A 17,122-nucleotide genomic window follows, 5' to 3' on the forward strand; every position below is an offset into this window, starting at 1 on the left:
CTATTTTGAAGTTAAGTGTAGATCCAAAGCTTACCATGAATCTATGAGTGAGATGCACGGGTGTAGAACCTGACTGGAATGGCTTTTGCCGGGGAGTTGGCATCGGCCCATCATAAAATGGCCTTTGGGATGTTACAAGTGGTAGATTATGAATGCTGTCTGCCTGATCATCTTCCTCCTCCTCCTTGAGAAGATTAGAACCAGTTTTTAACATTGTAACATCTAGAAAACAAAGAATTATACTTAGAGAATCATAAATACCAATGACCTAAAAAAAAAAGCATTATAAAATCCAAATAACATTTTCCATTCATACTTAATAATACTAACATGCTATCTGCCTCCTCCACTGTGTTAATGTTAACAGCGATGGTACAAAAACAGTAGAGGGTAAAACTGTTGGTGCTGTGACATAAATCCAGGCAGCGGCACCCATCTGTATTAGCAGTCGACTCACTGTTAACCACCACTCAATTGCAGTAAAAATATCAATTCTGTTAAACCCTAATCTTTGCACAGATTTTTAAAAAATGTTCTCTGTGCTAAAATGAGAAGTGTGCATGAAGACGTGTGATGTCTGCCTCAGAAAAAAAGAAACCATTCGTACAAATGAGTTGTAAGCTGAACTGTTGATTTTCTCATGAAACACCATTTTTACTTGAAAGAATGCCAGATAAAGTATGATTATGCTGACTTTGGTATTTTGTCAACATTTTCTTGAAAATAACGAAGTAGGCTGGTCATTTAAGAAAAATAACTGACACAATCTGTTGCCAATGATAAAATTTGAGTTTTCAAGCAAGAATCAGAAAACTTTTACCTGCCACCATGAGCTTGACTGCTTCCTAATATTTAAAAACTTCTGACAAGATTGGTGATGATACTAACAAATACAATCCTAGATAATGTATCAGTATTACAAAGGCCTGCAAACCTCAGTGAACCAGTATTTTCTAAATTACCAATGCATGTATTTCAAAATCAAACATGGTAAACTAAAAGATCCATTCAAGTCAGACCAATGGATCTTAATATAATATAGTTGGAAAGTTCACTGGAGAGTTTTCAGATTCCACACTGCAAATAATCTTTATGAAATGATCACTTGTTGAGTTTTGGTACAGTAGCAAAGGATATCCACAATTATTTCAATAGGTTATTGTAATACTTCCTTTTCAAATTACATGTTTGTGTTGAGCCTGAATATTCTTCACATACTTTAAGCAATTAAGCAAAACAACACGTATGTCAGTAGAATGAATTCTGAAGCATGAAAGAATTCAGTTATCTTCTATTCCAGACATGGAATAAATTTTCAAAAGAGTAAAATAATGCCACTTTTCTTATTAAGTTTTTCATTTGAAATGTTACTTATGTTTACATACATACATACATACGTAATAAATAAAAATTTAAAAAGTAAATAAATATATTTAAATTTTGTTTTAATTTCTAACATGGTAAATAACAGTATATAAATTCCATAAATAATTCTCTTTGGGGTCCACAAAAGTTTTTAAGAATGTAATAAACTCTGGAGACCAAATATTTAAGGACTCCAGTCCTATAAAACCCTATATGATTTAAATGTAGCAAAATTTACCGCCATAAAATGTATTTGGCATTTTACTTGACAATGTTCAAATGTGCTATTTTAGCAGTTTATTTGAAGGTTTTTTTTTTCACTGTAACATCAATTTTCTTAACAGACACTATTATTCGTATTACTTTTTATTAAAAAATTTTTTTAATGTTTATCTTTGAGAAAGAGAGCACACAAACGGGAGAGAAGCAGAGGGGAGGGGGGACAGAGGATCTGAAGGGGGCTCTGTGCTGATAGCGGAGAGCCCAATGGGCTGATCTCGTGAACTGTGAGATCATACATGACCTGAGCCAAAGTTGGACACATAACGGACTGAGCCAACCAGGTGCCCCTATTTCTTCTTGCGTTAGCTTGGTAGCTTATGTCTTTCAAAGAATTTGTCCATTTTATCTAAGTTGTTGTATTTATGGGCACCAAATTGGTCATACTATTGTTATTATTTTGTTATTAATAGCAGTGCTATCTCACAGAAATAGGAGTTATATATATAATTTAAAAATTTTTAGTAACCATATTTTAAATAGTAAAAAAAGGTTTAATTTGGGTGCCTGGGTGGCGCAGTCGGTTAAGCGTCCGACTTCAGCCAGGTCACGATCTTGCGGTCCGTGAGTTCGAGCCCCGTGTCGGGCTCTGGGCTGATGGCTCAGGGCCTGGAGCCTGTTTCCGATTCTGTGTCTCCCTCTCTCTCTGCCCTTCCCCCATTCATGCTCTGTCTCTCTCTGTCCCAAAAATAAATAAACGTTGAAAAAAAAAAATTAAAAAAAAAAAAAAGGTTTAATTTTAATATTATACTGCATTAAAGTATTATAATTTTGACATGTATTCAATGTTAAAAAATGACTAAAATATTTTACATTCTTTTTTTCATACTGTCTTCAAAGTCTGGTTGCATTCTATACTTATAACACATCTCATTTTGAACTAGCCACATCTCAAGTGCTCAAAAGCCACAGATGGCTTAATGGCCACCATACTGGACAGTACATATCTATACAATCTATGGTGACAGCCCCCTTTCATTACTTGTATTAGTCATTTATGCCTTCTCTTTCTTTCTGATCAGTCACGATAAAGGTTTAAAAATGTTACTGATCTTTTCAAAGAACTAGCTTTTGGTTTTACTGACTTTCTTTACAGCTTTTGGTTGTCAATATCATTGAATTCTGTTTTTTATTTCCTTCCTTCTGCTAGTTTGGAGTTTAATCTCTTCTTCTGTTTCTAATTTGCTAAAGCAGAAGCTTAGATAATTGATTTGAAATCTTCTTTAACATAAGTACTTAATACTACATACTTCCCTCTACCTACTACGTTAGCTACATTCTACAAACTTAATAATGACTTCAAATAATAGTTTTAATAAAAAAATTGTAAAATATCAATTGACAGGATGAATCATCACATCCACAAAGTCAATACATACCAACTGAGTTTTCATCATCTTCTAAAATGTGACTTCGCTGTCTAGGACGACCTGAAGCCAGCATGAGGTCGTCATCTTCTTCCTCATCATTTATAATTCTTTTTGAAAAAGAAGGGGTCTCCACTGCATTGTCATTTAGAAAATCACCAGCATTATTTGTATCATCTCCATCAAAAAGATCACTGTAATCTTTTTCTACTCTGCTAGAGACCTTGAACAAATTAACACAAATTACAAAGATTAGTGAACTATTTAAATAAATGCAATTACTCAAAAGCCAATTCTGTAATGTGCACCTATATATTCTACCAAGTAAGTAAATTCCCTGACAAGAATTAATTAATAAATGTATTTATAAGAATTATATCTGTGGAATTATATCTATGGAATTAGTCCATATTTTAATTTTTTTTTAAACATTTATTCATTTTTGAGAGTGAGAGAGACAGAGCATGAGCAGGGGAGGGGCAAAGAGTGAGGGAGACATAGAATCCGAAGCAGGCTCCAGGCTCTGAGCTGTCAGCACAGGGTCCGACGTGGAGCTTGAACTCACAAACTGCAAGTTCATGACCTGAGCTGAAGTCGGACGCTTAACAGACTGAGCCACCCAGGCACCGCCCCCCCACCCCCCAGTCCTTATTTTAAATGCCTTATAGTATTTATGGATGGGACAGGAGTGTACAACAGACATATAAAAAAATACTGTATATACCCAAATACAAGGCAAGGTTTTACTCCTCAAAAGTCATTCTCCAGAGAAGTGACCTATAAGTTCCTACAAAGTCTCTCATCAGTCATTCATTTATTTTATTTAAAAAAAATTTTTTTAATGTTTATTTTTGAGAGAGAGAGACAGAGTGTGAGTGGGGGAGGAGCAGAGAGAGAGGGAGACACAGAATCTGAAGCAGGCTCCAGACTGTGAGCTGTCAGCACAGAGCCCGATGTAGGGCTCGAACTCATGAACTGCGAGATCATGACCTGAGCTGAAGTTGGATGCTTACTGACTGAGCCACTCAGGCACCCCATTCATTTACTTTTATTTTAAATTTATTTTGTTTTATTTTGCTTAGGTAGGATATGTTTGCTTTCAATTATCTCAGTTAAAGCTAGTTTTTTGTGGGGTTTTTTTTTTTTTGATGCTTATAAAAGTAAATGGATAGAACCAATAAAAAAATAAAGGAGGCAAGGAAATTCAACATTAATCCTTCATTCCTAGGAATATGAACATACCATTGCAAACACTAGATGTCACTGTAAATGATTTTTTAGATCACTTTATTTATTTATTTGTTAGGTAATCTCCACATCCAATGTGGGACTCAAACTCATGACCCTGGCATCAGGAGTTGCAATGCTCTACTAGACTAAGCCAGCCAGGTGCCCCATAAGATCACTTTGAAAAACAAATAGTTTCTCCACATCCTCTCCAGCATCTATAGTCTCCTGATTTGTTCATTTTAGCCACTTGGACTGGCGTGAGGTGGTATCTCAGTGTGGTTTTGATTTGTATTTCCCTGATGAGGAGTGACGTTGAGCATCTTTTCATGTACCTGTTGGCCATCTGGATGCCTTCTTTAGAGAAGTGTCTGTTCATGTCTTCTGCCTATTTCTTCACTGGATTGTTTTTCAGGTGTGGAGTTTGATGAGTTCTTTATAGATTTTGGATACTAGCCCTTCGTCCAAGGGCTAGTTCATTTGCAAATAACTTTTCCCATTCTGTCGGCTGCCTTTTAGTTTTCTTGATTGTTTTCTTTGGAGTGCAGAAGATTTTTTATCTTGATGAGGTCCCAATAGTTCATTTTTGCTTTTAATTCCCTTGCCTTTGGAGATGTGTCAATTAAGAAATTGCTGCAGCTGAGGTCAGAGAGGTTTTTTCCTGCTTTCTCCTCTAGGGTTTTGATGGTTTCCTGTCTCACATTCAGGTCCTTCATCCATTTTGAGTTTATTTTTGTGAATGGTGTAAGAAAGTGGTCTAGTTTCATTCTTCTGCATGTTGCTGTCCAGTTCTCCCAGCACCATTTGTTAAAAAGACTGTCTTTTTTCCATTGGATATTCTTTCTTGCTTTGTCAAAGATTAGTTGGCCATACATTTGTGGGTCCAATTCTGGAGTCTCTATTCTATTCCCTTGGTTGATGTGTCTGTTTTTTTGCCAATACCATTCTGTCTTGATGATTACAGCTTTGTAGTAAAGACTAAAGTATGGGATTGTGATGCCTCCCACTTTGGTTTTCTTCTTCAATATTACTTTGGCTATCTGGGGTCTTTTGTGATTCCTTACAAATTTTAGGATTGCTTGTTCTAGCTTCGAGAATGCTGGTGCAATTCTGATTGGGATTGCATTGAATGTGTAGATTGCTTTGGGTAGTATTGACATCTTAACAATATTTATTCTTCCAATCCATGAACACAGAATGTTTTTCCATTTCTTTGTATCTTCTTTAATTTCCTTCATAAGCTTTCTATAGTTTTCAGCATACAGATCTTTTACATCTTTGGTTAGGTTTACTCCTAGGTATTTTATGAAACAGGAACCCTCTTGCACTATTGGTGGGAATGCAAACTGGTGCAGCCACTCTGGAAAAGTGTGGAGATTCCTCAAGAAATTAAAAATAGATCTACCCCATGACCCAGCAATAGCACTGCTAGGAATTTACCCAAGGGATACAGGAGTGCTGATGCACAGGGGCACTTGTACCCCAATGTTTATAGCAGCACTTTCAACAATAGCCAAATTATGGGAAGAGCCTAAATGTCCATCAACTGATGAATGGATAAAGAAGTTGTGGTTTATATACACAATGGAATACTACTTGGCAATGAGAAAGAATGAAATGTGGCCTTTTGTAGCAACGTGGACGGAACTGGAGAGTGTTATGCTAAGTGAAATAAGTCCTACAGGGAAAGACGGATACCATGTTTTCACTCTTATGTGGATCCTGAGAAACTTAACAGAAGACCATGGCGGAGGGGAAGGGGGGAAAAAAAAGTTACAGAGAGGGAAGGAGGCAAACCATAAGAGACTCTTAAAAACTGAGAATAAACTGGAGCGCCTGGGTGGCTCAGTCGGTTAAGCGGCCGACTTCAGCTCAGGTCATGATCTCGCGGTCCATTGAGTTTGAGCCCCGCGTCGGGCTCTGTGCTGACAGCTCAGAGCCTGGAGCCTGTTTCAGATTGTGTCTCCCTCTCTCTGACCCTCCTCTGTTAATGCTCTGTCTCTCCCTGTCTCAAAAATAAATAAAACGTTAAAAAAAAATTTTTTTTAAATAAAAAATAAAAAAAACTGAGAATAAACTGAGGGTTGATGGGGGGTGGAGACAGGAGAAAGTGGGTGATGGGTATTGAGGAGGGCACCTTTTGGGATGAGCACTGGGTGTTGTATGGAAACCAATTTGACAATGAATTTCATATTAAAAAAAAAAAAGTGAATAGTAAGCAGACACACTGTAGAGCTCACAAGTGACTCCTATAGCATGAATGAAAACTGTACAAATGTTAATTAAGACAATGAAAACTTCTGGTATAAAATTATTTTTTTACTTTTTTTTAATTTTGAGAGAGCAAGTGAGTGTGAGTGGGGGAAGGGCAGAGAGAGAGGGGGGTGGGGGAGAGAGAAAATCCCAAGCAGGCTCCACACTGCCAGCACAGAGCCTGATGTGAGGCTCAGTCTCACAAACTGTGAGATCAGGACCTGAGCTGAAACCAAGAGTCTGACTGAGCCATCTAGGCACCCCAAGTATGGTATAAAATTCTAATGATAGCACCATTAAGATTCAAAAGGAACTGGGGTGCCTGGGTGGCTCAGTTGGTTGAGCATCCAACTCCTGGTTTCAGCTTGGGTCATGATCTCGCAGTTCTTGAGTTTAAGCTTCGCATCAGGCTCTGTGCCGACAGCTCAGAGTCTGAAGCCTGCTTGAAATTCTGGGTTTCCCTCTCTGTCCCTCCCCCACTCACGGTCTGCCTTTCTCTCAAAAAATAAACATTAAAAAAAAATTTAAAAGGTTGAAAAGGAACTTTATCACAAATATTTTAGATTGAGTACATAAGATTGTGTTCTAGAAAACTAATGTTTAATGAAATAAGAGAACAGAAAACAAATGCTTCTTAACTCCTACATTTAGACATATGACACAATAGTGTTTCAGTTTTAATCATTATCTATTTAATCGATCCTATTAACTTCCCTATATTGGGAAAGATGAAGATTTGTTATAATTCTCAACCACCCCTACTCTCTTATATTTATGTATATCCTCCCAATATAGATAAATTCTCATTTTGGTTGGATCAATATGCAGGAATTAGATTATTATGACCATTTAAATGCTATTCCTAGTCGAATAAAGATAATAGCAACACTTATAAACTGTGCTAGAGACTGTTCTAATTCTATACATAACTGATATAATCCTCACAATAAAATCCTAGGTAGTAGGCATTATTCCTATCCTCATTTTATAAATGTGGTATATGATGATCACTTTTCCCTTCTTTTACAACTTTTTTCCTGGAGTTAAAAATCTTCTCTTTAGGCCTTTTTTCTTGGATAGATTCCCCAAAGATGATTCTTCCAATCTCCTGCCTGAACAACCTAAGACTGACTGACAACGCTCTAGGAGTCAAGCTGAGAATTTTAACATTCAAGTATATACACTTTGATTTAATCCTTTTCAGTACAGTATTCCTCTTTTGCCCAGTGCCGTTCAACTGTACCCAGTGTTCTGACAAAGACCTTCTCTGTTTTACCTTTTCCAGAGATCTAATCTCCAGCATCCTGCCAGAATATACATGGCGGTGAAGGAAGGCAGTTACCTAGCTATGCACACCAATGTTGAGATGGAGACATCTACTTGTTCATTAAACCAACCCTCCTATTTTTAGCCTCACTTCTAGAAGTAACTAGTGCTACCAAATTCTGAATCATTGAGGATTCAGTCAGGCAAGCTGAACTGCATCCCAGCTTTCCCCCAACTGCAGTCTTCGGAATCAATTTTTTGACTTTTTGAGAAGCTAAACTTAGTTTCCAATCATGCTTCTGTTTTTCAGCCTCCAAAATTTTGTTACTATCACCACTTCAACTGTCTTCTTTAACTTTATCAGATTATGCATTTAAAAAGAACTATTTAGTGTAATTTTAGTGGGGGTTCCAAATATCAGGTTGTCTGAGCAGACATAAATGGATGTATTAAGTCCACGATCTTTAACTGGAACTCTAAACCAAGACTTAAGTTTGACTGGGTATATTTGCCAGGCAGGGGGAATAATGAACAAAACCAAGGACTTGTATAAAACAAGATGGCCTATTTAAAGCAATTTAGTTAGTAAGGCTGGATGGCTAAGCATTAAGAGATATAAGTATAGCTCTAAGAATTAAAGTGAATTCAGAGCTGAAAAGGCTGATAGGCTACACTAAGTTATAATTATTAACTCTAATTTTATCTATATTTACTTAAATAACAATCCCCAGAACATCAGGATACTAAAATAGTACTTCACAAAGGTATTCCTTATAAAGCCAAGGAATATTAATAGGCATTATATTGAGGGGAAAAAGTTTCTCAGTAAAATATATTTGGGAAATATTACGTTAAACAAGTTTAAACAGTTTTCTTTATGATAAATCATTAGTGAGCCTCTAATAATAATAACGAATTATAACTTTCTTTTTTTTTTTTTTTAATTTTTTTTTTTTCAACGTTTATTTATTTTTGGGACAGAGAGAGACAGAGCATGAACGGGGGAGGGGCAGAGAGAGAGGGAGACACAGAATCGGAAACAGGCTCCAGGCTCTGAGCCATCAGCCCAGAGCCTGACGTGGGGCTCGAATTCACGGACCGCAAGATCGTGACCTGGCTGAAGTCGGACGCTTAACCGACTGCGCCACCCAGGCGCCCACGAATTATAACTTTCCAAGAAAGTAATGTTTTTTGTGATGTTTTCCAAATCCATATGACCACAAAAGACTGAAGAAACTATTCTACCACATATTACTTATTACCTTATTACTTGATGTCTTTCCATTGGGTTCACAAACATTTTCCAGGAGCCCTAGATTTCCTTCTGCATCAGTATAAGCTATTTGACCAGAAGTAGGATGCCATGCCAGGCCACAAATTGCATAACCTTTTTCATGTTTCACCCTAAAAATTAAAAAGTGAGTTCTTAAAACGCTACCAAAAAATATATAAACTATACATTTATTTAGGAAAATTTTAGTTAGAAAACGTTAAATGATTTCTAACAAACTATTAACTATGTTCGTATTTTGACAATCTAATAATTGTAAATTTGTAATGTTTCAAAATAAAACAAACCAAAATCTAATAGGAAAAAAGAAAAAAGCAAAAGAGGGGTGCCTGGCTGGTTCAGTCTGGCGGTTCAGTCAGTAAAGCATACAACTCTTGATCTTGGGGCCATGAGTTCAAGCCCCACACTGGGGGTGCAGATTACTTTTAAAAATAAATAAACAAACAAATAAATAAGTTGAATCATACCTTTCCATGCAACCTTTGGTTTCCACATTCCAAACTATAATTAAACCATTAATACTCCCTGCAGCTAAATATTGCCCACAGGGAGACCAGGTTACTATATTCAGGGCCTATAGGAAAAACAATAAATAACAATTTGCATAATTTGAAAATAAACACTTATTGCCAAATTCAAATTTTTATAACCCATATTCTGTGTAACTTCTAATTAAATCAATTCACAAATGGCAAGACAGTTTGCTTATTCAACTTTCTTTTTCAATAATAATTCAACTATCACTAAGCGGTTATTACTTTGTTTACCATGAGAAAATTATGCTGGCACAATTTTAAAAGCAAAAGCTAAAAACTGTTATTATCCTAGAGAGATAACAAAAGGTATCCTCTTAGCAGTCATCACCAAGATGAAGAGAACTAGTAAGTGAAATGAACTGTAACTGCTGACCTACTGGGCCTCTTGTTTCCTTATGTGCCAAATGGGTGTGTATAAGAGGAGAGAAAGAATATAGAGCAACAACCTTTCCTGCTCTAAAATTCCAGAGTCCATGATCATAAGTCTCAATAAAACTCATTTAACAATAAAGGCTAATTACTGATCATGTGAAAATAACATGTTCTAATACTATGTTAGAGTTAAATTTGACTTCTTATAAATTAAGAAATTTTCTTACCAACTTCACAAAGAGAAAGCTCAGACAAGACCTAGCAAAGACCTATCTACTGTCCAGTTACTGGCTAAATGAAGACAGGTTGAGGGACAAAAGTTAGACACATGAACAACAATCTGGCATTGTTCTCCATTTCCAACACTTAACTGCGATTATATTTAGTCCAAGTATACCTGAAATATTCCTGTTAGCTAATTCAAAGTGTCACTTATAAAACTTACCTGAGAGATGAAATTATCTGAAAGATCAAACTGATTATTCCAAGTTTCTCTTCTATATAGCTTAACAGATTTTTCCACAGGAACTGCCAGTAACTATTAGGAAAGAAAAATGATTTAAACAAAAATTTACAATAAATTAAATTTGAGAGGGAAAAAAGAGGCAAAACGTTCATCAAAATAAGCCTAGAAAACATAAAAGCAAATTTGTATTTTAATTGGCAACTAAAAACTCAGAAAACTACTTAAAATTTTGATAAGCAAAGAATGAATGATCACTCTATTTGCTTGCACTGAAAACCAGAGTACTTATAGTTATGTATTTTTAATACTGCTTTTCAGGAATCTAAGCCCTTTGGATCTAAAAATTCATCTCATTTGCTAAAAGGAAAGAAATAGATCCAGAATGCTTTAAACATCTTAAAAGGAAACTTATCGACTTACATATTCTTCCAAGCAAATAGAAAAAATAAAATCAGTATATTCTATGTTTATCACAAAAAGAAAAAAGTATTATTTATGAACAGAAAAACTACGTTAATTGTATTGATTTTTAAATTAATTAATGTTTCATAAGCAAAGAAAAATAAATCCTAAATTCTACAACTATCACTTAAACGCAGAATGTAATCTTAAGAGGTCACATGATATAGGGGCATCTGGATGGCTCAGTCAGTTAGGCATCCGACTCTTGATTTCAGCCCAGGTCATGATCTCATGGTTTCGTGGGTTTGAGTCCAGTGTCTGGCTCCGCACTGATGGTATGGAGCCTGCTCAGGATTCTCTCTCTCTCTGCCCCTCCCACGAGTGTTATTCCTCTCTGTCTCTCAAAATAAATAAATAAACTTAAAAAAAAAAAAAAAGTTGATGATACAAAGGATATAGATTAAATAAAGTCTCCCTCCCATCTCTAAATCCTATTTCTACTTCCCAAAGGTACACATAAGCATAGACTTTACAAGAACACATAGAGGGGTGACTTTCAATCCTGATTTCGGCTCAGGTCATGATCTCACAGTTCATGGGTTCCAGCCCCACGTCGGTCTCTGTGTTGACAGCTCGGAGCCTAGAGACTGTTTTGGATTCTGTCTCCCTCTCTCTCTGCCCCACCCTCAATTGCACTGTCTCTCTCTCTCAAAAACTAGTAAGTGTTAAAAAATTTTTTTTTTCTTAATTCCTAAGAATGGAATATATTTTTTTCTTTAAGTCTTCTTTTACTGCTCTTGATAGCAAGTTAAAATTTTTATAGCTCTTTCACATTTTTGGTAAGTTTATCCCTAGTTATTTCATCTTTTTTGATTTCACAGTAAATGCATCATTTTTTCCACACCATGTTTTCTAAATGGCTATTATTTATATATGATTGCTAGTGGTTTTGTGTATTAGTTTGTTTCCAGCTACCTTATTGAATTTTCTTATTAGTAATATTTTTCCCTCCATTGATTTCTTAAGATCTCCTTATATTCAAGCATTTCATTCTCTTTCCTCTCTTCAAGCAGGTCCTATCTTTCTACCATCAGTTACTACCTCCAAAATGTGAAATGGTAGTAGAAAGAGCAGACATAACAAGACTGTTTCCAGAGTTGTTCCATTAAATACAATGTAAAGAAGAATATGACATTAATTCATTCAAAATGTACTCTTCAGAAAAAACCTTTATGAAGTTAAAACGTTTCTTAAAACATTTCAGAATTAATTAGTTGGCTTGGGGCACTAAAACTTATAACCTACATAAAATAGCTAAAACTTAAAAAACTAATTCTACTATTCTCACATTCAAAGTTGACAAGAACTAGAAGAAATAACAAAAACAAAGGTTGAAAAATAAGAGTCACTTACCTTCCCACCTTTTGGCTGCCAAGCAAGTCTGCAGATTGATTTTGCATTTATCACATCATTGCATTTTTGTAGCAGTGGCCAACTAACAGCACATGTCTGATTTTTAAAAAAGAAATTTATTTCTCTTTACTAAATTTCTTCCAAAAAGATATGCAGAATAGAATAAATTTAATAGGTGATTTCTTCAAACTGATATATGGCTAAGAGAAAAGCAACTGAATTCACTTTCATCAAATTATGATGAAATTACTAAATTACTTTAAGTAATTCACAGGTATAAAGAGCAAAAGTCTTAAATAATTAAATTAGAGTATTTCCTGTGTAGAATAAGCAAAAACACACACAAATGTACACACACACACAAAAACCCCAATACATTAAAATATTAAAGTGTCTACAAAAATAAATTTAAGAGATCTCCTAGAAAATGTTAAGGTGTCAAAGTCAACCCTTCTGAACAGTTCAAACATGAGGGGAAGAAACTGTGCCTATTGAGGAGGCATACCTGTGGGGGATATTTTTCTCATCAGCCACATGATCTCTAGAATGCCTCAGGAAGAATTAATTGTTCCCTGTGCCAATCTAGAGAGCACTTTCTTGATATCTCCTTCAAAACTTTTAACAGGTTGGTTAGAATAAGTCGTTTATGTGATTCGCCAAATAAAGTGTGGCCAATGCCTTTGTTTTTGTATCCCCAACATCAAGGTCCCTACACATGGTAGTTCATTTGTAAATATACATTGACTGAATTTTCCCTACTGATTTATAAAACCTAAAAATGAAATATAAATCTATTGCTTCCCTTGTGATTGGGTACAAAAGCAATTAGTCTTCAACACACTTTTGCATTAGATTATCATAGGATTTGATCACAGAAACAGTATTCAATGCTACTCAAAAGAAAAAAACTAAAAAGAAAAAAAATTAATTTAGCCCAATGATATGTACACCCCATTTATGACAGAAATGAGCAAAAAGTTTTAAATTCAAGTTGACAAGTTTACCTGATCTGAAATTTGCCACACTTTGACAGATCCATCACAACTAGCTGATGCCTGCAGAAATAAAACAATAAATTTCTCTATAGTTACAACCATAATACTATATGGAAACTGGTTCAACTGATAAATCAAACAGTCTTTTTATCAACTATGTGAAATATTCTAATTCTCTTATAATTTTAAACATACTGAAGAAAAACAAACAAACTAACAAACAAACAAAGGGGAAAAAATGATTACCAGAAAGATGTCCTTAGGATCAAAAGAAAGACTTAAAATAGGGGCATCATGTCCTCGAAATGTTTTCTGTTGGCTGCAATCCATCACATCCACAACTTTGACTAGAAAATCACTGTGAACAGTAAGAGTAATGTATAACAGGCATTAATATAAATGTCAATACAAAGCCTCTCCTAAAACCTGACTCAAATATTTCAAGAGTAAATGCCGTAATTTTTTTATAGCAATTTGTAAAATTTGGCATCAAAATTTAAGGACTTACCTTTTAATTTTGCTCTGTAAAAATACCATAAACACGATTCAAGATTTCCCATTAAAATACAAATACTTTCTGGGGCTCCTGGATGGCTCAGTCATTAAGTGTCTGATTTCCACTCAGGTCACAATCTTACAGTTCGTTGAGTTTGACCCCTGGTCAGGCTCTCTGCTGTCAGCTCAGAGCCCACTTCAGATCCTCTGCCTCCCTCTCTCTCTGCCCCTCTCCTGCTTGCACTCTCTTTCCCTATCTCTCAAAATTAAATACAGGGGCGCCTGGGTGGCGCAGTCGGTTAAGCGTCCGACTTCAGCCAGGTCACGATCTCTCGGTCCGGGAGTTCAAGCCCCGCGTCGGGCTCTGGGCTGATGGCTCGGAGCCTGGAGCCTGTTTCCGGTTCTGTGTCTCCCTCTCTCTCTGCCCCTCCCCCGTTCATGCTCTGTCTCTCTCTGTCCCAAAAATAAATAAACGTTGAAAAAAAAAAAAAATTAAAAAAAAAATTAAATACAAACGTTAAAAAATAATAAAAATTAAAAAAAAATTAAAAATAGAAATACTTCCTAAGTGACTTCCTCAGTTACATCTTAAGCTTCTATTATTTACCAATTAATTAAAGTCATGACCATTTTTTAAAGTCTCAATAATATTTATTTAATTTTTAAAAGTTTATCCATTTATTTTGAGAGAGAAGGAAAGAGCAAGAGCGGGAAAGAGGCAGAGAGAGAGAGAAAGAATCTCAAACAGGCTCCGCATTGTCAGCATAGAGCCTCATGCAGGCCTTGAACCCACAAACCGTGAGATCATGACCTGAACCAAAATCAAGAGTCAGATGCTTAACCAACTAAGCCACCCAGGCACTCCTCAACCATATTTAAAAGTACTATGGCTTTTACTCCACCTCAGCAATTTAATTGTTTTTTTTTCCTGTGACAAATAAGCATCAAGAGAAACAACAAAAATCCTACAGTACAGTCCACATTCTACCCTAATAATTTTTGAAATTTTGTATCAAACTATCATGTTTCCCTAATCTGTTTCAGCATTTACTGAACAGGTTGTCTGCAAAGCAATGTATCTCAATTCACAAAGAGTAGGTTGTCCTCAAAAACCTTTACTGAACACTTGAATATAAAAATTAACAACAACAAAAAAAGGGCAAAGTCCTGAAAATGCTACCCTGAAACCAACACATGACCATTCTGTTCTAGTATTACTTCCTTTTCTGGTATCAAAGAGCCTCACCTAGATCCGGCAGCAATTTTTACACCATCTCCATTAAAGACCACATGGTTTGCATTTGTGGTAAAGCGAGTCAATATACCATCTGGAACTCCTTCAGGAAATGTGTGGACTTGAATAGTATTGTTAGATACTGCAGTGACCAATTTCCCATTCTAAAAGAAAAATAGAAGAAATATTACAAAAAAAAAATCCAAATCAATTGGGAGTCTCTTCACACTTAACAATCCTATTAAAAAAATCTTATAAATGTAGTTAATGTCAAGAGAAAAATCATCACTCAGTATACAACTTTCCTGAATGTCTATTAGCAAGAAAAATTTATTTACTACCTTTATATAATTTAATTCCCCCTTCACCAGCCAAATTTTTAGCCTCTGGATTTTCTTTTTTTAAAGGTGGTTCTTGGGGCTTTTTTATGTTTTTTTTTTTTTTTTAATGTTTATTTTTGACAGAGAGAGAAAGAGACAGACAGACAGAGAGCATGAGCAGAAGAGGGGCGGAGAAAGGGAGACACAGAATCCAAAGCAGGCTCCAGGCTCTGAGCTGTCAGCACAGAGCCCATTGCGGGGCTCAAACTCATGAACTGCAATGTCATGACTAGAACCGAAGTCAGATGTTTAACAGGCTGAGTCACCCTGGTGCCCCAGAAAGGTGGTTTTTGTTAATGTTTATTTATTTTGAGAGAGAGAGAGAGAGAGAGAGAGAGAGAGAGACAGAACGCAAGTGGGAAAGGGGTAGAGACAGAGGGACAGAGTGTCCCAAGCAGGCTCCACGCTGCCAACAGAGCCCAACATGGGGCTTGGTCCCACGAACTGCAAGATCATGACCTGGACGGAAATTAAGAGTCGGACACTCAACCAAGTTGTCCAGGTGCCCCTTAAAACACTAGACAGAAAGATGGTGGAGTAGGAGGATCCTAAACAGAGTATACTTAGAATGATGAGCAATGAATAATGTATAGAATTGTTGAATTACTATATCATACACCTGAAACTAATATAACACTATACGTTAATTATACTGGAGTTAAAAATATAAATAATTTTTTTTAATAATAAAATTAAATTAGGGGTGGCTGGGTGGCTCACTTAGTTAAGCATCTGACTCTTGATTTTGGCTCAGGTCATGATCTCATGGTGGTGAGAATGAGCCCCACATTGGGCTCCATACTGGGCATGGAGCCTGCTTAAGATTCTCTCTCTTCCAGGGTGCCTGGGTGGCTCAGTCAGTTGAGTGTTTGACTCTTGATTTTGGCTCAGGTCACGATCTCATGGTTAGTAGTTCAAGCCCCAAGTTGGGCTCTGTGCAGATAGTGCAGAGCCTGCTTGGAATTCTCGCCCTCCTCCTCTCTCCCTGTTCTTCCCCAGCTCATGCACACACTCTCTCTCTCTCTCAAAAAAAAAAAAAAAAAAAAAAAAAAAAGATTCTCTCCCTTCTTCTCCCTCTGCCCTCCTGTGCTCTCACATGCACTCTAATAATAAACATTAAATAATAAAATTAAATTTAAAAATTAAGAACACTAAATAAATGGAAAATTTTAGGATATGAAAATGATCAGCAGAGACCATTGCTTTGCAGAGATTTTAGCTAAGAATCATAAAAGGTAAAGTATCTGCCCTAGAAACTTAATTTTATTACTTCTCTAGGAGGGGCTCTGATAAATCATATGGTCAATTTATTAATTTAGATTAAATGGTAACTGCCAAAAAACCAAATACTCAAGTTTGTTAATGAATATCCTATAGCAACAGATCTCAGCCATATTTGAACATGTAAGACCCTCTGTCTATCTATAGCACCTGCTCTCACTCCAGTGGAAAAAGAACTCAGTAATACAGTGACATGTTACTATACAGAAAAATTTGGGAAGATGTATACCTCTCTTCAAGTAACAGTACAGATGATTCAGATTTGAACTACAATATATACTTATCTTCAAATACTGGAAAACTGGTAAAAAGTACTGTTTATGCGTTCATTGTAACTACTGGATGTAATTAAACAATCCACAAAAGACTACATCTATAATGTTGAAGCTAACAATAATTTAATGTGAAAACAAGAGAATCAAGGAAAAACTATAACCAACTCAAGACAACACTGATGATGCTACATATTCTTTGGCAAAACTGCAGAAACACCCACTATC

General features: G+C 35.9%; 1 protein-coding gene across 4 annotated transcripts in view; it reads right to left on the minus strand.

Moving 5' to 3' along the window:
- WDHD1 (WD repeat and HMG-box DNA binding protein 1) overlaps positions 1-17,122 on the minus strand; it is a 69,412-nt gene that overhangs the window by 37,944 nt on the left and 14,346 nt on the right. For all 4 annotated transcript variants that reach the window (XR_007152922.1, XM_047862357.1, XM_047862356.1 and 1 more), the window contains 9 exons: positions 14,974-15,125; positions 13,479-13,590; positions 13,242-13,292; positions 12,238-12,333; positions 10,402-10,494; positions 9,516-9,622; positions 9,020-9,161; positions 3,024-3,234; positions 35-222 (listed from right to left, as the gene is read on the minus strand). Coding sequence is in view for 3 of the 4 variants with exons in the window: in XM_047862357.1 (XP_047718313.1) it covers positions 35-222; positions 3,024-3,234; positions 9,020-9,161; positions 9,516-9,622; positions 10,402-10,494; positions 12,238-12,333; positions 13,242-13,292; positions 13,479-13,590; positions 14,974-15,125 (1,152 nt within the window). In the remaining variant the exon portion in view is untranslated. The remainder of the gene's footprint in view (positions 1-34; positions 223-3,023; positions 3,235-9,019; positions 9,162-9,515; positions 9,623-10,401; positions 10,495-12,237; positions 12,334-13,241; positions 13,293-13,478; positions 13,591-14,973; positions 15,126-17,122) is intronic.

This window comes from Prionailurus viverrinus, chromosome B3 (assembly GCF_022837055.1).
Source record: "Prionailurus viverrinus isolate Anna chromosome B3, UM_Priviv_1.0, whole genome shotgun sequence".
Classification (NCBI taxonomy): Eukaryota; Metazoa; Chordata; class Mammalia; order Carnivora; family Felidae; genus Prionailurus; species Prionailurus viverrinus.